The sequence below is a fragment of the Sinocyclocheilus grahami genome, unplaced genomic scaffold, assembly GCF_001515645.1.
Source record: "Sinocyclocheilus grahami isolate Dianchi unplaced genomic scaffold, SAMN03320097.WGS_v1.1 scaffold1661.1, whole genome shotgun sequence".
NCBI classification, from domain to species: domain Eukaryota; kingdom Metazoa; phylum Chordata; class Actinopteri; order Cypriniformes; family Cyprinidae; genus Sinocyclocheilus; species Sinocyclocheilus grahami.
In genome coordinates this window covers 252,957-277,664 of record NW_015506840.1, presented here as the reverse complement: position 1 = coordinate 277,664, position 24,708 = coordinate 252,957, and the positions used below count along the sequence as shown (strand labels likewise).

The 24,708-nt window shown below is 44.1% G+C and overlaps 1 protein-coding gene across 1 annotated transcript in view; it reads right to left on the bottom strand.

Moving 5' to 3' along the window:
* Positions 1–251: 251 nt before the first annotated feature.
* adprh (ADP-ribosylarginine hydrolase) overlaps positions 252–24,708 on the bottom strand; it is an 83,708-nt gene continuing 59,251 nt past the window's right edge. Inside the window, exons 5-6 of the mRNA XM_016258238.1 lie at positions 615–720; positions 252–530 (exon numbers count right to left, since the gene is read on the bottom strand). Coding sequence (XP_016113724.1) covers positions 260–530; positions 615–720 — 377 coding nt within the window. The 3' untranslated portion in view covers positions 252–259. The remainder of the gene's footprint in view (positions 531–614; positions 721–24,708) is intronic.

Here is a 24,708-nt window from a genome sequence, read left to right as displayed (position 1 = left end):
CTACTGATCGTTATGGATTAGTGTAGCCTGCATTAAAAAGTCTTGAACATAAAACAACAGGATAAAAATATAGTTGATGACTAGACATAATCATTTCATGACTCTAGACACTTCTTTGTGAAGACAGTGGCATAATACAGTGAAATAATATGTTCTTTAGCCATATAAATACAGTTGTCATGTGCGTGGGTAAAATTTACCCGCTGGCGCTTTTAGGCATACAGTGACCTCTGGCGGTTCTAGTGTTAAATCCAGCTTCTTACCATTTCCATTTTCCAGTAAAGTAGTCCCAGTCTCTCTCAGTTTCTGTAACAGCATATCCTGCAGACTTAACAAGTGTTTTTGCGACAGGACAAGCCTCCTCCAATAAACCCGCACCCCAGGTTGTGATTGGTCTTCGCTGGACTGCATAAGTGGTGAACAAGGCTGAAGACACAGCTCCAAGGAAACCTGTTGGATGAGGATGGGTCATTCTTCCAGTCTCCACAGCAACCTCAACCAGTAAGGACAGCTGATCAGGACGAGGATATCTTTGAAGCAAAGACAATTAGATATCCACAACATTACTACCACATATCTGTGAAAATACAAAAGAAAACATGTTTCACCCTCACCTAAGGCCAATGCACATGGACCTCATAGCTGCCCCACAACCTGTGGCTTCTGGGTTGTATGGCACCCTGTAACCCCCTTCAGTGCGTGGATGCAACTGTGCAATACCTTAAGGGATAGAAGTAAAAACGGGTTATAAAAAACAAGTTGAAAGTTTCCTGTTAGCATTCTCATTTATCTTAATGGCAGCTTAGCCATTGTGTTCTGTTATAGTGTTCTGCATTAAATGACAAATTCCACTTTATCCCATTTCCTGCTCCTGAAGGACCACTGTCCTGCAGAGTTTAGCTTCAACCCCAATAAACACACTTGAACAAGCTAAGCAAGGTCTAAAGCTGACGATTTTCGACACCCCTGCAAAAGGGCTTGATTATTATAAATGTAGCCCTCTCACCAATATATTAGCTTAAATTGATAAATTCTGAATTAATGATAACCTTGTGAAAGCCACATTCCAAAATTACTTTAGTTTGTAAAATTCATTACCAAGTAATCAACCCCAATAAACACACTTGAACAAGCTAAGCAAGGTCTAAAGCTGACGATTTTCGACACCCCTGCAAAAGGGCTTGATTATTATAAATGTAGCCCTCTCACCAATATATTAGCTTAAATTGATAAATTCTGAATTAATGATAACCTTGTGAAAGCCACATTCCAAAATTACTTTAGTTTGTAAAATTCATTACCAAGTAATCAGTAAGTTACAAACTCTGGATCTCAGATTCCACTTTTTATGGAAGCCCGTTCTAGCTCCTTGTTGAGCAGGGGCTTAACAATCATTTCAGAAGTGAGGGGGAAAGAAACTTTATTTATTTATTTAGGCCTAATTGACAAGTTTAATTATTTTATTATCTCTTACCTTTAATTGACTAAGTCAATAACCAATTGGTTATAACACAATAACCAATAATATGTGTTCTTTAATATTGTTTTCCCCCTATACTTTCCTAATGACAATTTTATGAATGTTTTATGTACTACAAACACTTTTTCCATTTTTCCATTTTTTTTAAATCACAGAATAAGGCAGAAAATATGTATTAGTTTCTATGCTATAATTATATGTAAATTTTTTATTTATTTAGTCATTTATCAGACACTTTTATCCAAAGCGACTTACAAATGAGGACAACAGAAGCAATCAATTTAGTATTAAAACAACTAAAAACAGATCCAAAACTAAAAGCTAAAACTTTATAAATACTACCTATACACATTTTAAAAATAAAGAGATTAAATAAAAATGACAAATGCATACAACAAAATTTCAAAACTTGACATTTAAATGAAAAACAAAAAATAAAGCTAAAAACAATTAGTAAAGAACAAAAGGTATAAGAGTATAATAATGATTCTAACATAACACTAAGCCAAACACCAATAAAACAACTACATATGTATATGTACAACCACACATGCATACATACATACATATATATATATATATATATATATATATATATATATATATATACACACACATATATATAATACATATATATATATATATATATATATATATATATATATGTATACATACACATTTATAAATTCAATATATATATTATTTCATTTCCATTTAGCTTGTTGTAGTATTAAAATAACTAAAATTAAATAAATCTAAAAACTTAATAAAAGACCTATACAGACATAATAAATTCAGACTATTATTTAAAATTAAAATAACTAATACAAATAATACAAATCAAATGACTGTAGTTTATCAGTAATCCTAAAAAATATCACTGCCAAACCCACATGCTAAAAACAACAACTTACTTACACATAGTAAGAAATTGTTATAAAAACTGAAACAGAAGCGAAACAAGTAATAGGAAAGCGGAGAAATAAAAAGCGATACTTATTAAGATGTAGAAATTACAATTGGCACTGCATTATTCATATACTTTATTTACTACCTGGAGATGACTTGAAAATCACACATAAACCATATATTTTCAAAATTGTGTGTTTATTGTCTTAACGTTTCATCAGTCAAAACATTTCTGCTTTTTATTCAGCTTAGCTAGAGTGACAGCTACCTTTGTCCATATTAGGGATTTCCTTGCACGTTATAATTATTACTACTATGAGTCTGTGTTGGACTTTCTGTGTGAGATCCCCCTCTGGCTTTGAGTATAAATGAAACATAGACTGCATGAGAGTGTAGCGCTCCATAATTATCACATCGCCTCGTTTTGTGCATGCATAGAAGTAATAGAAAGTTTCTCATTTGATACAAGAAAGTAATTCACTATTACGAGAAAGTTTCTTATTACAAGAAAGTTTCTCATTACTAGGGTTGGGTACCGAAACCCGGTACCAATATGGCACCGGTACCCATGTAAACGGACGTAGAAGCATCATCACCAGCACCGCACATGAAAAATTATTTCCCCACTGAGAAAAGGAACGTGAACTCAAGTTGGAAAGCTCAATAATACAAATGCAACACATCTTTGTAGTAACGAGAGTGTCCATGTTGTTTTCACATTCCGACTTAAAAGCACAACTCTGGAAATGAGAGCATTCGAGGAGCTCGTGAATCCAGTAATTGCACTTGCTCTGATGGCAGCAGGTAGCCTTCCGTTAACTAAGCTGAACATGCTTAAAATAATAATTCAAAGGGTGTGTGCAGTCTTCTATAATTTTTTGTGCCATCCTCATCACTTGACATTGTGTTTACATGTTATGAAAGTATTTGCAAGAATGTACGAAAACTATAGTGTTTTGAGCAGCAGAGTGGATGTGCCACTAACTTAAAGGGGTCGTGAACTGCTTTTGTTTTTTTGTATTTTGTTATTTTATGTATTTTGGACTGTTCTCTTGTACTGTCCACTTATAATGTTATCAACATTTTTACAAAAACATAATAATTTAGAAGTAATAGGCTATTTTCTGTACTTTTCTGACCCCCTCATCGGAAAGCTGCATTTGAATAGGCGGGGCGGATTGTAGACTTAACACCCACTAGTATGAAATGCATAAATACTCAGTACATATCAGACAATCTGTAATAACAGACAGAGCAATAGTGACCACGGAATTAAATCAGTTACTCAAACTTGTGTGGTGCGATTTTACTGTCAGATCCAATATACTGTAGTCAGCACAGCATCGTCTTTTAGTTTCAATCTTTCTGAAAATCAAATTGTGCCTTGCTTGTAAATGAATCTGTGGTAAAATGAAGTGAACAAAGAACCAAGTTCTTACTGATGCGGTCTGGAACTTCATTAAAAATAAAGTTCATCCACTTGTTCTCCACAAGTTCTTTCCTAATGTTGGGATCAGAAGGAAGGCAATGCAAAGACTGTTCCCCTTCAGGAACTCGAGCTGCGTCGAAATGCTACGGGAATGCCTCCAGCGTGACCACACTCTGAATCACATGTGTAATCCGTCCAATGGATGGGCGAGACGTCACGGGCGGGGTGACGTAGCGACCAGGAAGCATAAAAGCACGTGCGTTGAAACCGGCATCAGCTTTCTGTCATTCAGCAAGCGCTCTGTGTGTGTCAGTCTTATTTGGTGTTGTGTGTCCATTATCACTCTTTATTTTACCAATACGAGTGTGGACAAACATACGGCGAAAATGCGCAGCATCTCAGGCTGTGTGTTCTTCCCTGCCTGTGCTACGTTTCGGGTGGGGATACACACAGTTGGTGTGTTGTCTGCTTGGGAGCAAAACATGCAGAGTCAGCTCTCGATTGCAAGCATTTGTCACTGCGTATGCTTTGCTTTCCGAGGGCTCTCTTTGAGGAGGGAGTCTTCAACTGCGTTTTTCGCGGCACCGGCCCCACTTTCGCCGAGGCGGAGCGGTGGCTGTGCTCGTGGGGTTCGCATATGGATCCGGTGGAGGGAATGTAGACTGGCGAGTCCCTATCTTCTTCCTCACCTACCAGATCCAGCGCCCGCTCTCGGGGTTCGGTTTTAGTCAGCTTTGACGTAACTCCTCTCAGCTAGCACGCCTTTTCAAAGTGAAAGTAGCCTTGTCACCTGACCTAAATATTGATTCGCTTAAATGGACTTATCGGCTTCTGTTCAAAAACAACATGGGCGCTTGTCGGCTTCTGCAGTAAAACGTGAACTCGCAATGCCTTGAAAGTGGACAAAACCAGCTTTTTTGACAAAACATGTTTAGGGTTCAGATTGAGCTATATGTGGAGAATAATGCACGGCAATCAGTCACTCTCGAGGGAGCTGACTGCCCGCATTGCGAGCGTTTTTCACTGCGAATGCTTTGCTCTCCGTGGGCTCTCTTTGAGGAGGGAGTCTTCAACTGCGTTTTTCGCGGCACCGGCCCTACTTTCGCCGAGGCGGAGCGGTGGCTGTGCTCGTGGGGTTCGCATATGGATCCGGTGGAGGGAATGTAGACTGGCGAGTCCCTATCTTCTTCCTCACCTACCAGATCCAGCGCCCGCTCTCGGGGTTCGGAAGCCCGTATTGCGGTTCTTTCCCCCCGGTGAGAGGGCTCGACGCTCCGCCTGTCTTCCTCCTAGGAGGTTGATGAGGGTGTCGATGAGCTCGCCAGTTACACAAGCATCAGTTAAACAAGCATATTATGCCTAATATTATAATGAGCTGCTTTACTGTGGAGCGGAGCTGTTTTACAGTCGCACAAGCATTATGTCTATATTATTATGAGCTGCATTTACTGGGGAGCGGAGCTCGCGCAGTCAGCTCTCGGAAATAAGGGTCTGATTGTGCTTCTCCCCACTGAATGCTCCGTTCCCGCCGGGCACGTTCCGAGGAGTGTGTCCATGCTTGCGAGCTTGCGGTTCGGTCCCACTATTCCTGAGGCACGGCGGCGATTCAGATCGCGGGGATCGCACGTGGATCTAGCGGATGGGTTGGAGACGGCTCGCCCTTTCTCCGCCTGCACTCCCTAGATCCAGCACTCTCTCTTGAGGCTCAGAAGCCCGTGCTGCGGTTTCTTCCCCCTCTGAGTGAGAGCTCGCTGCTGCAGCTATTTTTCTCTGAGGAGATTGATATTGTTTGTGTGACCAAGTGGCTTGCGCGCTGCCGAGGCAACGTATTACATCAATAATACGTTGCCGAGGCAATGTATTACATCAATTACATAATTTTCAGTTTTTTTCATATCATAATTTTTTATATGAATCTTATCACACCAGACCGTGTTTACTCATCTGGTTGTTTGATTGCATTTACAGTGAGGAAAAAAAGTATTTAGTCAGCCACCAATTGTGCAAGTTCTCCCACTTAAAAAGATGAGAGAGGCCTGTAATTTTAATCATAGGGTGACCAAATACTTATTTTACCGAGGAATTTACCAATTAATTCTTTAAAAATCCTACAATGTGATTTTCTGGATTTTTTTTCTCATTTTGTCTCTCATAGTTGAGGTATACCTATGATGAAAATTACAGGCCTCTCTCATCTTTTTAAGTGGGAGAACTTGCACAATTGGTGGCTGACTAAATACTTTTTTGCCCCACTGTAATTCTGAGGAATAAAATTAAGTTTAATCTGACTATGAGAAGTTAGATATACAGGGACTCTTGGGATAAAAATTTATCGAGTAAGCGCACGTGTTTACCTCTCTTCCTCTAAGGAGGTTGAGGCGGTCAGCAGGGGCTGCTGGGCGGGAGCAGTCCCAACCTACCGTGTTCCAGCTCCTCATTCTGGGGGCATCACTTCTCGTACTCCACAGAGTCTAGAATCAGAGTGGCGCTCCCAGGCTGAAGGCTTCTAGTGGAAGGCGGTTCTGCGGACTGTCATTCTCGCTGGATAATCTCCGTCTAAAACGTCCTGACGCCTAAGGCCTATAGGACTTCTGAGGTCCAGCTCCCTCTGGGAAGAGTGATATACACCGCATTACACGGTGCCCGTCTCTCCTCAGTGCCCTCAGGTCTGCCAACCCTACCGGTGTTACAGGGCGCAGCGGTCTCTGGCGAGCGCTTCTCTCAGTTTCCGCCCGGAAGTGTAGCTGTACTAAGAAGCTTGCGACCTCCACGGAGGTCTCTAGAGCAGCTAGTACGGCCGTCCCCTGCCGGTTCGCCGTTTCAGGACACCGAGCTAGCCGCTCTAAGTGCACCAGAGGCCAGTCTCGTGAGATTGGTTCCCTTAGTATGTCATCTGGCGGTCTGGGAGCCCCTGCCAAGTGTGCCTCCTTGGGTCCTGCCCTGAGCAGTCTCTGGTTCTATTAATCGAGTCTTCCTACCAGATGACGCGGGTCTGAGGACCGTAATTTTTAGAGAAGACTTCAGCTATGAGGGTCCTGATGCTATGGCTCAGGACCTCGGAGGGCAGGCCCCTCTGGGGAAGAGCAGTGTATACCGCATCACACAGTGCCCGTTTCTCCTCAGTGCCCTCAGGAGATCAGTTTGCCAACCCTGCCTGTGTTCCAGGGCGCAGCGGTCTCTGGCGAGTGCTTCTCTCAGTTACCGCCCAGAAACGTAGCGGTGCTAAGAGGCTCGTGACCTCCACGGAGGTCTCTAGAGCAGCTAGTATGGCCATCCCCTGCTGGTTCACCACTTCAGGGCACCAAGCTAGCCGCTCTGATTACACCAGTGGTCAATCTCGAAAGTAGACTAATGTGTCTCGGTGGGTCCTGCACAATGTAGAGTGAGGCTACAGAATCCAGTTCTCCTCCACCTCAGTTTAAACGGGGTCATCCCCACTATGGTGGGTCCCGAGTAGGCTCAGGTCATGGAACAGATGTAGTTACTCTTTTGAGGAAGGAGGCCATCGAGGTGGTCCCTTCTCACGTAGCAGACTCCAGGTTCTACAGTCGGTACTTCACCGTTCTGAGGAAGGATGGAGGGTGGCGTCCTATTTTAGATCTGCGTCATTTGAACCGCTCTGTCAGGCGACTGAAGTTCAGCACACTCGCACTCAAACAAGTCGTGTCTCAGATCAAGTCAGAGGCCTGGTTTGGCACGATCGATCTAAAAGATACAAATGTCTCTATCCTTCCTCATCACAGGAAGTTCCTGAGGTTTGCTTTTGGGGGCAAAAGCTTACCAACACCGAGTTCTTCCTTTGGCCTTGCACTCTCACTCTACACTTTCACGACTCAACCACATTGACGATTGGTTGATATTAGCTCAATCAGAGCGGATGGCGGTTCGACATCGAGATGTCGTTCTCACTCACACGAAAGAGATGGGGTTAAGACTTAACGCCAAGAAAAGTGTGCTTTGTCCAGTACAGAGAACCACTTATCTGGGCGTGGTGTGGGATTCGAGCACAATGCAGGCACTTATGTCTCCTGCTCGGATCGTGTCGGTCCTCACTGCAGTCGTGAGAGTGAGAGAAGGCCGGTCACCCAGACTGCTGGGTCTGATGGCAGCTGCGTCCAACCTAGTTACTTTTGGCCTGCTGTACATAAGTACTGCTGTACCTACAATGGTGGCTTAAGGCCAAGGGGTTCTCCCCGAGGGGAAACCCGCTTCGCATGCTCAAGGTCACACGGCGGTGCTTAGACATGTGAAGGAAACCTTGGTTCTTATCTCAGGGCCCGGTGCTGGGAGCTCCTGGTTGCCGCATTTGCTAGCGACGGATGCATCTCTCACCGGTTGGGAGTGGTCATGAGTGGCCACTCGGCCCACGGCCTGTCGACTGGCCGCCATCTCACGTGGCGCATCAGTTGACTGGAGATGCTGGCCGTGTTTCTAGCTTTGAAACACTTCCTCCCAGGCCTAAGAGATCGCTATGTGTTGGTGTGCACTGACAACACAGCAGTGGTCTCTTATATATGTGGGGGCAGACATCCTGTCGAGGCAGGGGCCGAGGCCCGGGGAATAGATGCCTCACCCCGAGGGGTGAAGCAGTTTTGGAGAGTCTTTGGCCAGGCTCAGGTGGACTTGTTTGCGACTCAGATGATATCACACGGTCGCCTCTGGTTCTCTCTCTGACTCATCCAGCTCCACTGGGGCTGGATGCCATGGTACAGACGTGGCCTAGGCTTCGTCTGTACACCTTTCCCCTGATTGTTCTGCTCCCAGAAGTTCTGGAGAGAGTGCACTGGAACGAGGTCAGTCGACTGCCTGTAGCCCCGTTCTGGCTGGGCCGAGTATGGTTCTCGGACCTGATTTCTCTCCTCGACGCCGCTCCATGGGAGATTCCCATCAGGAGAGATCTCCTCTCACAGGCGGAGGGCGAGCCCCCGCCCGGAGCTCTGGAAGCTGTGGGTGTGGCTTCTGAGGAGGCATAACTCATTGCTTCCGGTCTCTCAACCGAGGTTGTTGAGACCATCCTCCATCCAGAGCTCCCTCTATGAGGAAACTGTACTTCTTGGTGCAGAGACCGCCAGCTTGACCAAGCTGTGGCTTCTGAGGAGGCATAACTCATTGCTTCCGGTCTCTCAACCGAGGTTGTTGAGACCATCCTCCATCCAGAGCTCCCTCTATGAGGAAACTGTACTTCTTGGTGCAGAGACCGCCAGCTTGACCAAGCTAACTGCCCGTTTGGTACAGTTCTGGAGTTCCTGCAGGCCTGTTAATCCGCAGGGTTGACCCACTCCACCCTAGAGGTCTTTGTGGCGGCAATTGCGGCCTACCATGCCCCTCTCGGTGGCCATTCAGTGGGAGGACACCCTCTTCTTACACGTTTCCTCTGCGGTGTGCTGAGGCCGAGGCCTCCGGCCAGAAAAGCTTATGCTAAGTGGTGGATCAGGATGCTATTCCATAGCCTTGAGTCTTCTGATCTCCCCTTTCCTTTGGGGGTCAAGGCTCACTCCTCCAGAAGTTGGCCTTCGGTGCCTACTTTAACCACTCCTGGCTCCCTTTTCTCTCACCTTAGTTGTGCTCTTCCACAATAGGCATGGATTTGCAAGTCTGGCGGCGTGGGCATTCTCGTTCCCGTAGTGTTTAGATGCAGCTCGAGTTCCTGAAGGGGAACGTCTCCAGCTTACGCATGTAACGAGACGCTGCGTCTCAGGGCCATACTTCCGGCATCCCTGCCAGTGCTTGCATCACTCCTAGAAGCTGACACCAGTTTCACCACACGTGCTTTTATGCTTCCTGGTCACTAAGTCACCCACCCGTGATGTCTCGCCCATCCATTGGACTGATTACACATGTGATTCAGGGGCGTGGTCATGCTGGAGGCGTTCCCGTAGCGTTTCGACGCAGCGTCTCGTTCCCTTCGGGGAACCATGGTTACATGCGTAACCTGGAGATGTTTTTCCACAACTTGGCACTGCACAGCTTTGTGTTTTTGGAGCCATCTTTATCATTTGGTTTCTGATTAAACCTGCTTATGTCTCTCATTATTTACCTTCTACATGCACGAATCGGTGGGCGGGGCTAAACAGGCTCAGCTTTGCCATTGCTTTAAGGATATGCTGAGATGATGTCACATGCTTGAATCATAGATCCTCTTCTGAATATTATTAATTCATCAATGTCTTTAGGATATATCCCTAAAACCTTCAAATTGGCTGTTATTAAGCCTCTCATTAAAAAAAACACAACTTGATCCTAGATAATTACAGACTGATCTCAAATCTCCCTTTCCTGTCAAAAAATACTAGAAAAGGCAGTATCATCTCAGCTACGTTCCTTCTTGGAGAGAAATGGTATCTCTGAGGATTTTCAGTCAGGATTTAGACCATATTATAGTACTGAGACTGCTCTCATCAGAGTTACAAATGACCTGCTCATGTCATCAGATCGTGGCTGTTTTTCTCTATTAGTACTACTGGATCTTAACACTGCATTTAACACTATCGACCACAGCATTCTTTTGAGTAGGCTACAAAATGATGTTGGCATTAATGGAATTGCATTGTCATGGTTCAAATCTTACTTATCTGACCATCATCAATTCGTAGCAGTGAATGACGAGATATATCGATCACAAGTACAGTATGGAGTGCCACAAGGCTCAGTACTAGGACCATTGCTTTTCACACTTTACATGTTACCCTTGGGAGATATCATCAAGAAACATTGTATTAGCTTTCACTGTTATGCTGATGATACTCAGCTCTATATTTCTTCGAGGCCCAATGAAACATACAAATTTGCAAAACTAACGGAATGTAAAGTTGATATAAAAAACTGGATGACTAGTAATTTCCTACTGCTAAATTCTGAAAAAACAGAGGTTTTAATTATTGGACCAAAAATCTCTGCATGTAATAACCTAAAACACTGTCTAACACTTGATGGCTGCTCAGTTAATTCCTCGTCATCAGTTAGGAACCTAGGTGTGCTATTTGATAGCAATCTTTCCTTTGAAAACCATGTTTCTAGCATTTGTAAAACTTCATTTTTCCATATTAAAAATATATCTAAATTATGACATATGCTCTCAATGTCAAATGCAGAAACGTTAATTCATGCGTTCATGACCTCAAGGTTAGATTATTGTAATGCTTTATTGGGTGATTGCACTGCACACTTAATAAACAAACTCCAGCTGGTCCAAAGTGCAGCAGCTAGAGTTCTTATTAGAACCAGGAAGTACGACCATATTAGCCCGGTTCTGTCAACTCTGCACTGGCTCCCTATTGAACAACGAATACTAATACAACGAATTTTAAAATCTTGCTAATTGCTTATAAATCCCTGAATGGTTTAGCTCCTCAATACTTGAGAGATCTCATATCGCATTATAGTCCTTCATGTCAGCTGCGATCTCAAAACTCTGGCCATTTGATTATACCTAGAATATCAAAATCAACTGCAGGTGCCAGATCCTTTTCCTATTTAGCGCCCAAAACTCTGGAACAATCTACCTAGCGTTGTTCGGGAGGCAGACACACTCTGTCAGTTTAAATCTAGATTAAAGATTTGTAGTTTGATTCCCAAGATGGTGGCATGTCTTTCTGTCTGTGTGTGACTGAGTGGTCGATGTTTGTTTGTTCATGGGATATTTGCCAACTATTCATTTTGTGAACGTTTGTAAAATATAACTATAATATAGAGTGGGAATTCGTCATACTCGATGGTTGTTTTATGACGCAAATCCGTATAGTTTAAGTCGAGACTGACATCCTCAGTGAACTGGCACTGCGCTAGTTCTAGCAGTGCATTTTAAAAATGCACGGTATATGTATAATCCCAGTCTGAACAAGTGGTTACGACCATCAAGCTGGTACGGAAATTTACCTGGACCTGTGGGGTTTTTTTTTCGCCGTTTCTGGGGGATCTGGCTTGAGCTGACTGGTCGGTGCCTGGGGCCTGCTTACCTGTTGGATCTCGGGTGTGGACATGTCGCTGAGTTTGATGGGTCTGGTCTCTTCATGATGAAGGAAAGTGCTTTTTCTTTTCTTGTTCTTGCTGCTGGTTTTTGAGATATAGCCTGATGTTTTAGAGGCGGCTGGCCTTGATTTTGACTTTTTTGCCCGCAGCATTGCCTCACTCGCTGGGCTTCCTGTTTACGAGTGATGAAATGCAAATTCATCGGTCGCCGCTGAGAAACAGATAACCCGTACTGGATTTTTCCATCGCTGACCTGGACTTTGTTATCATACCTAGGCCTGTTTTTTCTTTTGGATGCCCTATGTAATATTTTGTCTTTCTATGTCTGGGTGGTGCGATGGGCATGGACTTAATAAACAAACTCCAGCTGGTCCAAAGTGCAGCAGCTAGAGTTCTTATTAGAACCAGGAAGTACGACCATATTAGCCCGGTTCTGTCAACTCTGCACTGGCTCCCTATTGAACAACGAATACTAATACAACGAATTTTAAAATCTTGCTAATTGCTTATAAATCCCTGAATGGTTTAGCTCCTCAATACTTGAGAGATCTCATATCGCATTATAGTCCTTCATGTCAGCTGCGATCTCAAAACTCTGGCCATTTGATTATACCTAGAATATCAAAATCAACTGCAGGTGCCAGATCCTTTTCCTATTTAGCGCCCAAAACTCTGGAACAATCTACCTAGCGTTGTTCGGGAGGCAGACACACTCTGTCAGTTTAAATCTAGATTAAAGATTTGTAGTTTGATTCCCAAGATGGTGGCATGTCTTTCTGTCTGTGTGTGACTGAGTGGTCGATGTTTGTTTGTTCATGGGATATTTGCCAACTATTCATTTTGTGAACGTTTGTAAAATATAACTATAATATAGAGTGGGAATTCGTCATACTCGATGGTTGTTTTATGACGCAAATCCGTATAGTTTAAGTCGAGACTGACATCCTCAGTGAACTGGCACTGCGCTAGTTCTAGCAGTGCATTTTAAAAATGCACGGTATATGTATAATCCCAGTCTGAACAAGTGGTTACGACCATCAAGCTGGTACGGAAATTTACCTGGACCTGTGGGTTTTTTTTTTCGCCGTTTCTGGGGGATCTGGCTTGAGCTGACTGGTCGGTGCCTGGGGCCTGCTTACCTGTTGGATCTCGGGTGTGGACATGTCGCTGAGTTTGATGGGTCTGGTCTCTTCATGATGAAGGAAAGTGCTTTTTCTTTTCTTGTTCTTGCTGCTGGTTTTTGAGATATAGCCTGATGTTTTAGAGGCGGCTGGCCTTGATTTTGACTTTTTTGCCCGCAGCATTGCCTCACTCGCTGGGCTTCCTGTTTACGAGTGATGAAATGCAAATTCATCGGTCGCCGCTGAGAAACAGATAACCCGTACTGGATTTTTCCATCGCTGACCTGGACTTTGTTATCATACCTAGGCCTGTTTTTTCTTTTGGATGCCCTATGTAATATTTTGTCTTTCTATGTCTGGGTGGTGCGATGGGCATGGAGAGAAAGAAGTGGTTGCTCCTTGCCTTTTTCTGTTTTACTTTTTTTTTGTGCTTATTTATCTCTGGGGGCACCAACTACTGGAATGGCTATTCCAGTCCAGCACTCCCAATACTGTGTGAATCGGATAAAGGCACGTGCGCATTTGGTTGTTCACTTAATGTCACATCACTCCCTCTGCCCCTATTTTTCCCCTCTGATACTGTTGACTTGGTCTGTTTTTCTAGTATTATGACATTATGTGACTATTTTACCACTATCTCCTGTGTGTGCCTAGATTGTATTTTGGTCGGAGAAGCAATGAATCGTACAAGAAATAATTTAAGCTAAAATGTTTAATTGCTTTATTACTGTTGATGTCAGGAAATGTGCAGCCAAACCCAGGCCCAGACACCCCTATAGGCTTTAACACCCCGGCAGATTTTAAAAAAGGTCTGGTCTTGGTTTCTTTCATTTGAATGTACACGGTCTTGTTCCTAAAAAGGACACATTCTACAGATACTGATGTAATTGTCTTGTCTGAAACTTGGTTAAGTAAATCAGATAAAGAAGTCAATAAAAGTGGTTATAATGTTTTTAGGACCGACCGCCCTAATAGAGGTGGGGGTGTAGCAATTTACATAAAAAAACAGTATCAAGTCAATGTACTGTTATCAATATCGGTAGTTAAACAGTTTGAATTTTTAGCCTTGGAGCTTAAAGTTTCTAAATCACTTTGTATAACGGTCGTTGGTTGTTATAGGACACCTTCAGCTGTTAGTGGTGCTCTGCCCTCCTTAATGCAACTCCTTTCTGATTTGAACTCTAAGGAATTAGTAGCCTTCGGAGACCTAAATTGGAACTGGTTACAACCAGTATCTGATGATTTCAGAGCTTATTGTGATTCATTAAATCTCTTTCAGATTGTTGACAGTCCCACACGGCTAAACTTCAAAAACCCGGAAAAATCATCGCTAATAGATGTGATTCTAACTAACGTTCCTCATAAGTGCTCAACAGCTTCCATATTTGCAAACATTAGTGACCACTGTGTCATAGTAACAGTTAGAAATACTAAAATACCTAAAATTAAACCATGCATTATAGTCAAGCATAACATGAAGCATTTCTCAGAACTAGAATTCCTTTACGAGTTATCTAATTATGATTGGGAAAAAATTTATATTAGTGCAGATGTTGATAGTGCCTGGAACCTCTTTCATGAGGGGTTCAGCAATATAATTAATAAGTATTCTCCACTAAAGAAATACAGAGTTAAAGGCCAAAACAATGCTTGGTTTTTTGAGCGCAACGTGGCATTGAGTAGTTAAATAACCCATCAAAATTTTGGAAAACTATCAAATCGTTATCAGAAAACAGTAAAGGCCAGGAATTTCCTTCAAGCATTATGATAGACTTTCAAAAACTCACGGACAAGACAAAAATACTTGACTGTTTCAATTAACATTTCATAGCCTCAGGATTTTTATTTGAGTCACTTAATACTCAACATGGGTGTTCCTCTACAGTGGAGACTGTTGGTTTGGATCCTTCTAGTCGGTCTTTTAGTTTTAGTCCTATTATAGCTTCAAACGTAAATAAAGCCCTCAAGCATCTGGACACGACAAAATCTGCAGGCCCTGATAAATTTGATCCTTATTTTTGAAAGCTAGCAGCAAATTTTATTGCAGTGCCTTTAACTAATATTTTTAATCTGTGCTTGAACACAAATGTCATTCCTTCCATCTGGAAATCAGCCTTTCTCTATCAATGCGGAGACTTCAACATTGGTATATCTTTATATACAAAGCTATTTTAGGTCTACTTCCATCCTACCTTCTGACCTACATCAGTGTAAATAATACTGGGACATACAATCTTCGTTCACAGGATCTTTTCCTTCTGTCTATTCCAAAGGTTAGAACTGAGCTGGGAAAAAAGGCATTTAAGTATGCTGCTCCCGCTTCATGGAACACATTACAGAAATCTATGAAAATTAATACACTGGTCTCATTGGTCGCAATTAAGAGGATGTTAACTGACTTGGAGGCAGTCACATCTGGCTGTAGATGTTCTGCCTGATGTGTTATTGATTGTGGTTTATTTTAAATGATTCGCTATTTCAGTTATTTTATGTTACTATATTTAGTACCTGTATGTATGTATGGTTGTACTGCTGCCTATCATGGCCAGGACACTCTTGAAAAAGATATTTTTAATCTCAATCTTCCTGGTTAAATAAAGGTAAAGAAAAGACCCATCTCTTTAACGTGGCATACACATAATACACTCATAATACACACATCGCATTTCTATAATTCAAATCCGTTAAAGGATTGTTAGGCTGCATTAATTAGATCAACTGGAACCAGGAACACTTCCCACAACATCTGATGTACTCGTTACATCATAAGAAGAATGGCATCTACTCTAATATACATTTTTTTCATTATTATTCTGAGGTCACTGTAGCCATACGGATCCAGTCTGTATTCAGATCAGATGGTGGATCAGCACCTAGAGACGACCTCTACAGCCCTGAATGTCAGCGGATACCATGTCAACTAGATGAGCCACATAGACAGATCCCCTGCGAAGACCTCATCTCCTCGATGACCATCGGCACAAGACCACAGGAACCAGACAAATCCTCTGCACTTGTGTGCAGCCTGGAATTAAACCACGCCATGCTGGTTTCGTCTGGCCAGAGGAGAACTAGACCCCCTGACTGAGCCTGGTTTCTCCCAAGATTTTTTTCTCCATTTCTGTCACCAATGGAGTTTTAGTTCCTTGCCACTGTCACCTTTGGCTTGCTTAGTTGGGGACGCTTGACTGATTGCACAGACACTATAGGAAGAGAGCTGAACTGGATAATGACATCAGTGAATCATCAATGAACTGACTTTAGCTGGAAAAACTACTCTGTTATTGTCTTCTTGCATCATTGACAAACAATTTTCCTATTTGACACTGTAAAGCTGCTTTGACACAACCAGTATTGTATAAAGCGCTAAACAAATAAAGGTGACTTGTCTTGACTTGACTTGACTCTAGGAAAGAGTGATATTTACGTTCCGCCTGGTCATGTGCTGAGTCTGAGCAGTGACGTCTTCCACTTGTTGATCTGGGTCACGTTGCAGTGGGAAGAAATTAAGTTGGATCTTTTTCACAGTCTTGAACATGAAGCACTGGTGAACGATGAATTCCTGAGCACAGAGAAGGACCTTGGTCTGGAACACGCAGCTAAAGTGGCCTTGAATGTGAAGATTTTGAAGTCTTTGCAGAAGATCCGAACAGTCTGGAACACAGAGAGGACCGCTGACAGGACGGTTTTGACGTTGGTGGAGAAGATCCTGGCAGTCTGGAACATGCAAATGGAGGATCACTGAAGAGAAGTTTCTGAAGTTTTTGCAGAAGATGGGGGTCACTAAGCTTGTGGTCGTCATTGCCGTTGCAGGTTCAAAGCTCCCCAAATTCGCTTCTTGCAGAACTTTTTGTTTCTCCTTGGAACAACAACTTAGCTTATCATTTTGCACAGAGAGAGACTTAGAACAGCACAGCAACACCTAGCACCTTTTTTTGTCTTGAAGAGAACCTTTTAATCTTTCCTGAGAAAGAGAGGTTTGAAAGGTGGTGCCTTTCAGATCCAGTGTTTTGATTGGCTGACGCTGAAGGAGGTACCCATCGTATGGCCCCCTCTCTGGCATGATGTTTATTTGTACAGCTTGAAGTTAATTTTTAGAACAATGTCTTTAAGGTTTTTCCTATGCATATAATTCACTTTCCAAACCAATTCCAGATTAACCTACACAGTGCTGAAAATATAAAGACCAAACATCAATGGGTAATGCTGAACATTGACCCATGCATTATATACAGTATATACCTTATTAGGTAAGGTGGCATACATTGTTGTGTCACAAATAGCACTCATAAAGTATATAGTCTTGTAAATGGATATGAAGGTTTAATCAATTTTGGGTCCATTTTGTGTGAATGTATGTGAAGATCTGTCATTCTTTTGTGGCTTTGGCATCATAAATCCTACTTGGTCTACCTGAGAGAGTCAGTGGTTGTTCACACTTAGGCTTCAAGAATGAAAGACTGTGATCAGCGAAAGGATCCATGGTGATTGGATCAGTCTTTGATCAATGGAATGCTGAGGTTCTTTTTCCTGCCGTCCACAACTGATAAGCTTGAGGGAGAACAAAGCAATTCCTGCATGGGTTTACTGTATGTTAATGTTAATCTGTTAATGTAAATCTGAAGGCAAAGGCATCCTTTGTTGTCCACAAAGCCTAATCACATAAGAATGAAAATTTCCACACATTATGTGGAAAGAGGGTTGCCACCTTGACTGCTGTCCACTGCATCTTTTGTAGACCTCCTTTTGATATGGGCAGGTACTGCAACATGTTAATCGTCTGAATTTCTGTCTCCACAGATCCTTCTGCGGCACACTCCAGTAAGTACTCTCTGCTCGGAGTGTCTGCTAGGTGCATTAGTCAACCTGGCACATAGCCAAATGTCATATCTCTGAAGTCTCAAAAGCATTATCTAGGTGCAATTATGTGCATTAAGTAGTGGCCGTCTTGTGATTGTTTCTAGGGGTCTGTGGTCAGAGTGGACTTATGGCAGTGGAACTCCTGCCATAGGTGTACTGGTGAAATTTCTCCATCCCAAACAGGATTGCCTTGCATTCTTTTTTTATATAAGCATACACTTTTTCTGTGGGTGTAAGGGCTCTGCTACAAAAAGCAACTGGTCGTCTTCTGGATTGCAGTACTTCAAAAACAGGTGCAAAGGCAATTATTTGTTTCAATCTATCGAATGGTTCTTCCTGTACATCATTCTACTCCCAAACCACATCTCTGTGTGTCAGTTGTCTTAATGTGTCAGATAGTGTGTCAAATTTGGACAGATAGTTGACCATATCTACTAATCTCTGTAGCCCCTTCACATCTGAAGGTCTGTGCATCTACACTATGGCTCTCTCCATCTCTGGGTCAATGTTTAGACCTTCTGAAGCCAGTAGGTGTCTGATGTATGGTATCTCTTTCTGTCTTAGCTTGAGTTTGTTGAAGTTTAGTTTGATGTTTCTGTTTCTACAACTGTACAGTAGATGTCTTAGTTTTGCCTCATGATAATTCTAAGCTGCCTCTTCATTGTTACCTTCACCAAAGACAAAAATGTCATATGGCCACTGTCTCCCACCAGACCAGATGGTGGATCATCACCGAGAGTCGACCTCTACAGCCCTGAATGTCAGCGGACACCATGACACCAATCTGTACTCCTGGGAGCCCATCCAAAGCCTGAGTAAACCTGTGCTGGAACACTTCTGGAGTTGGGATGATCCCTATGGGCATCCTGATCCATCCATACCTGCCAAAAGGTGTTGCGAAAGTAGTGAGGTAATTTGACTCTTCCGAAAGCCTTATGTGCCAGAATGTGTCAGGTGTTTCATTAATGCCACTGGAACTCTCCACTTTGGAATCCTCACTGATTTAACTTCAGGATCCACCTCTAGGTTGTATTTCTCTTCCAGGCATCCATCTTTTACAAATACATCAACATACTCTCATTGTATGCAGTTCTCCTCTGACCAGACGAAACCAGCATGGTGTGGTTTAATTCCAGGCTGCAACACAGGCTCAGATGACTTGTCTGGCTCCTGTGGTCTAGTGCCGATGGTCGTTGAGGTGACAAGGTCTTCGCAGGGGATCTGTCTCTGGGGCGCATCTAGTTGACATGGTGTCCGCTGACATTCAGGGCTGTAGAGGTCGACTCTCGGTGATGATCCACCATCTGGTCTGGATATGGACTGGATCTGGGTGGCTACAGTGACCGTCTGATCTGGATACAGACTGGATCGGTATGGCTAAAATGACCTCAGAATAAGAATGAAAGAGACAAATATTAGCATAGATGCCATTCTTCTTATGATCTAGCGAGTACATAGCAGGTTATGGGAAGTGTTCCCGGTTCTGGTTGACCTAATTAAGGCAGCCTAACAAATCTTAAACAGATTTGAATGATAGAAATGCGATAGTGTATTATGTGTATGCCAGGTTAAAGAGATGGGTCTTTAATCTAGATTTAAACTGACAGAGTGTGTTTGCCTCCCGCACTACACTAGGTATATTGTTCCAGAGTTTGGGTGCTAAATAGGAAAAGGATCTGCTGCCCGCAGTTGATTTTGATATTCTAAGTATTATCAAATGGCCAGAGTTTTGAGATCCCAGTGGACGTGAAAGAAAATAATCCGAAATGAGCTCACTCAAGTATTGAGGAGCTAAACCATTCAGGGCTTTATAAGTAATTAACAAGATTTTAAAATGTATTTGTTGTTCAATAGGGAGCCAGTTCAGAGTTGACAGAACCAGGCTAATATGGTCGTACTTCCTGGTTCTAGTAAGAACTCTAGCTGCTGCATTTTGGACCAGCTGGAGTTTGTTTATTAAGAGCACAGAGCAACCACCCAATAAAGCATTACAATAGTCTAACATTGAGGGTCATGAATGCATGAATTAACGTTTATGCATTTGATACTGAGAGCATAGGTCGTAATTTATATATTTTTAAGATGGAAAAATGTGGTTTTACAAATGCTAGAAACATGGTTTTCAAAGGAAAGATTGATATCAAATAGCCCACCAAGGTTCCTAACTGATAACGAAGAAAACAGCTAGAAACCTTGGAGTTGTGATTGATGATAAGCTGAATTTCTCAGACCACATTGCTAAAACTGCCCGGTCCTGCAGATTTGCTTTATACAACATTAGAAAGATCAGGCCCTTTCTTTCAGAACATGCAACACAACTCCTTGTTCAAGCTCTTGTTCTATCCAGGTTGGACTATTGCAATGCTCTCTTGGCAGGTCTTCCAGCCACTTCTATGAAACCTCTACAATTAATCCAAAATGCTGCTGCAAGATTAATCTTTAATGAGCCGAAAAGAACACATATCACACCTCATTTGCACTGGCTACTCCAATTTACACTGTTCCCTCCTGGTGGAATGACCTGCCCAACTCAATCCGAGCAGCTCAGTCCTTAGCCATCTTCAAGAAATTACTAAAAACACATTGGTTTCATCTTTATTTGACCCTCTAACTTGATCACTTTCTATTCTATTTTAATTCTACTTTATCTATTGAAAAAAATAACATTAGCTGCTTGTTTTTCTTTTTTGTGTTTGTGTGAGTGTGTGTATATGTGTGTGTGTGTGTGTATACAGTATATAAATACCTTGCTGCGTGTACTGCGTTAGGCTAAACGAGACTTAATTGCACTTACATATTTTTGCTCTTTTGTTCATTTTGATTCTTCTTCTTGTACTCATTTGTAAGTCACTTTGGATAAAAGATGCTAAATGACTAGATGTAAATGTAATGTAATATATGGCAATTCAGCATCGAGATTTCGTCTTCGCCCATATGACGTAGCTGGGGTTAAGGCTGAACACCAAGAAGAGTGTGCTTTCTCTAGGTCAGAGGACTACTTGTCTTGGTGTGGTGTGGGATTTGACAATGATGCAGGCACATCTGTCTCCTGCTCGTATCGATTTGATTCTCGCAGCCGTGAACAGTGTCAAGCTAGGCCACTCACTCACTGTGAAACAGTTTCAGAAACTGTTGGGTTTGATGGCAGCTGCATCCAACATGACCTTTTGGCCTGTTGTACATGAGACCCTTTCAGTGTTGGCTCAGGACCAAGGGGCAACCCATTTTGGCTTGATCAAGGTCAAGCAGCGATGCCTTCATGCCTTAGTCATGTGGAAGAAGCCTTGGTTCCTGTCCCAGGGTCCCATCTTGCATCCCTCATGGGCTGGGGAACGATCATGAGTGGTTGCTCAGCCCGAGGTCTGTGGAGACCATCTCTCTCTTGTCACATAAACTGCCTGGAGATGTTGGCAGTGTTTCGGGCTCTGAAACACTTCCTCTCAGACCTCAGAGGCCATCATGTGCTTGTCCGGACAGACAACACATTGGTGGTCTCATAAAATCAACTGACAGGGGGGTCTGCGGTCGAGCCCACTTTGCAAACTGGCACAACAGATTCTCCCCTGGGCCCAGGAGAAGCTGCTGTCTGTGAGGGCAGTTTATATCTCTGGGTACCTCAATCAGGTAGCAGACATCCTGTCGAGGCAGGGGCCGAGGCCCGGGGAACCTATTTGCATCTCGGGAGACCACTGGATTCCATGGTACAGACGTGGTCGAGGCTGCGTCTATACAAGTTTTCCCCGATTGCTCTGCTCCTGGGAGTTCTGGAAAGAGTCTGCAGAGATGGGGTCAGTTTACTGCTAGCAGCCCCATTCTGGTCGGCCCGAGTATGGTTCTCAGACCTTGTGTCCCTTCTCGACGGGTCTCGATGGGAAATTCTGATAAGGAGGGACCTTCTGAGGGGGCACATCTCATAGCTTCTGGTCTCTCAATCGAGGTTATTGAGACCACTCTCCACTCCAAATCTCCATCCATGACAAAACTGTACTCCCTGAAGTGGAAGCTTTTTACTTCATGGTGTGGAGATCGTCGGCTAGACCCAGAGGCTTTCTTGTGCATCATCTTTAGAAGAGGCTTCCTTCTGGGATGACGTTCTCCATGCAGACCAATTTGATGCAGCAAATTGGTCTGAGCACTGACAGGCTGACCCCCCACCCCTTCAACCTCTGCAGCAATGCTGGCAGCACTCATACATCTATTTCCCAAACACAATCTCTGGATATGACGCTGAGCACATGCACTCAACTTCTGAAGTACTGTTTATTTTAAACAAAAACATAAAATAATAATAACAATAATTAATTAAAAAATTGTAATAATTAGGAAGTGATTGAATTAGTTCACAATTATGAGCTCTAGTTTGTGTCAGTTCAGTATGTCTCCGACTCCAAAAGATCTATACCTTTAGTGACAGTAGGCTGGGGAGGACTTTTCTTGAATATAAATAATGATGTTCTCTTGACAAAAACAATCCACATCCTTAATGAAGGCATCGACTGCATTTATATTGTGTTTAGCACAAAACCGCATATTCCAGATTACAGTGTCTGGTAAAATATCATTAGTGCCTCACACAAATGTATGTGTCAGATATAAAATATGTTAAATAACTTATTAAATTACTTAGTAATTAGTGAGAGGCTAATGTATTTTTCCCTTTAAAGCTAAAGTGCTACTAAGGAACTACTAGTGATCTGGACCATTATTTTAAAGTGAAAAACACATTAACCCCTCAGTAATTACTCACAAGTGTAACGAATCATCCACTGAAGGCGAGTGTAGTGAAGAACCCAAGTGCAGTTTATTTACAATGATCCAAACATAATCCAAACAGACGAAGACTAGAAACAACAATCCGTGACTTGACATGAACAGACTTGACTTGACTAGGCATGAACAGACTTGACGAAGTATGAACAAACTTGACATGAACAGACTAGACTCACCAACAGCAGAGTTACAACTTCAATACACGACCAGAGACAATGGCAATATGATGGCTACTTATAGCAGACAAGGAGGGTCACATGACATGAACAAACCAATGGGAAACAAGACACATGACTAGGACAACCAATCAGAACATAACACATACACAAGGCAGAGAGACATGAGGCAAGGGAAGCATGACACTAACAGCAGGAAACAATTACAAAATAAAAGACATGGTCATGAAAAAAAAACAAAACCCAAACCCCACATTACATATCCCCCCCTCTAAGGGCGGCTCCAGACACCCAAACAAAACCCAAAAAGTCCAGGAGGGTGGTGGAGTGGAGGCGGAACTGGGGGAGGGACGGAGGGCCAGGCCCATGAAGCGGAGCAGGCAGAGCGGGGGGCCATGGCGGAGCAGGCAGATCGGGCGGCCATGGCGGACCAGGTAGAACAGGCAGCCATAGCGGACCAGGCAGAGCAGGGTGGCTGGGTGATGATGGCAGAGCAGGAAGCCATGGCGGAGCAGAGACATGGACAGACCACTTGACTGTGACAGAGAAAGCTGAGAGTTCTTGAATGGCCTCCATGGCCGTGACAGGACAGACTGTGAGTTCATGAACGGCCTCCTTGGCCGTGGCAGGGCAGACAGGGAGTTCATGAATGGCCTCCTTGGCCATAACAGGGTAGACAGGGAGTTCATGAACGGCCTTCTTTGGCCATAACAGGACAGACAGTGAGTTCATGAACGGCCTCCTTGGCCGTGGCAGGGCAGACTGTGAGTTCATGAACGGCCTCCTTTGCCGTGACAGGACAGACAGTGAGTTCATGAACGGCCTCCTTGGCCGTGGCAGGGCAGACAGGGAGTTCATGAATGGCCTTCTTGGCCGTGACAGGACAGACAGTGAGTTCATGAACTGCCTCCTTGGCTGTGACAGGACAGACAGTGAGTTCATGAACGGCCTCCTTGGCCGTGGCAGGACAGACAGTGAGTTCAAAAACGGCCTCCATAGTCATGACAGGGCAGACAGTGAGTTCATGGACGGCCTCCATGGCTGTGACAGGGCAGGCAGTGAGTTCGTGAATGGCCTCCGTGGCAAGACAGTCTGTGAGTTCGTGACCGGCCTCCGTGGCTGTAACAGGGCAGACAGTGAGTTCGTGAATGGCCTCTGTGGCCGTGACAGGGCAGGCAGTGAGTTCGGAAGAGGACGCCACCACCTCAGGAGGTTCTGCAGCGGATGCCGCCACCTCTAGAGGTTCTGCAGCGGATTCATGCACAGGAAAGGCCTCAGGGACAGACTCATAGGCAGGAGAGGCCTCAGGAGCAGACTCGAGGACAGGAGAGGACCCAGGAGTGCAGTGTGCAGCCCACACGCTCAAAATGGCGACCGCCATTACAGGAAGGGCAGCAGAGTGTGGCATGACCTCTAAGATGGCGGGGCTTGAGAGCGCTGACGTTACCGGGATTCCTGCAGCTCACACCGACATCAGAGGTGGGTCCATCACACTCGCAATCAGACCTTTCAGTCCAAGCCCAAGCTCTGCGTCGGACTCAGGCGTGGCGGCCATCTTGGCCGGTGGAACTCAGGCGTGGCGGCCATCTTGGCCGGTGGGATTCAGGCGTGGCGGCCATCTTGGCCGGTGGGACTCAGGCGTGGCGGCCATCTTGGCCGGTGGGACTCAGGCGTGGCGGCCATCTTGGCCGGTGGAACTCAGGCGTGGCGGCCATCTTGGCCGGTGGAACTCAGGCGTGGCGGCCATCTTGGCCGGTGGAACTCAGGCGTGGCGGCCATCTTGGCCGGTGGAACTCAGGCGTGGCGGCCATCTTGGCCGGTGGAACTCAGGCGTGGCGGCCATCTTGGCCGGTGGAACTCAGGCGTGGCGGCCATCTTGGCCGGTGGGATTCAGGCGTGGCGGCCATCTTGGCCGGTGGGACTCAGGCGTGGCGGCCATCTTGGCCGGTGGGACTCAGGCGTGGCGGCCATCTTGGACGGTGGGACTCAGGCGGG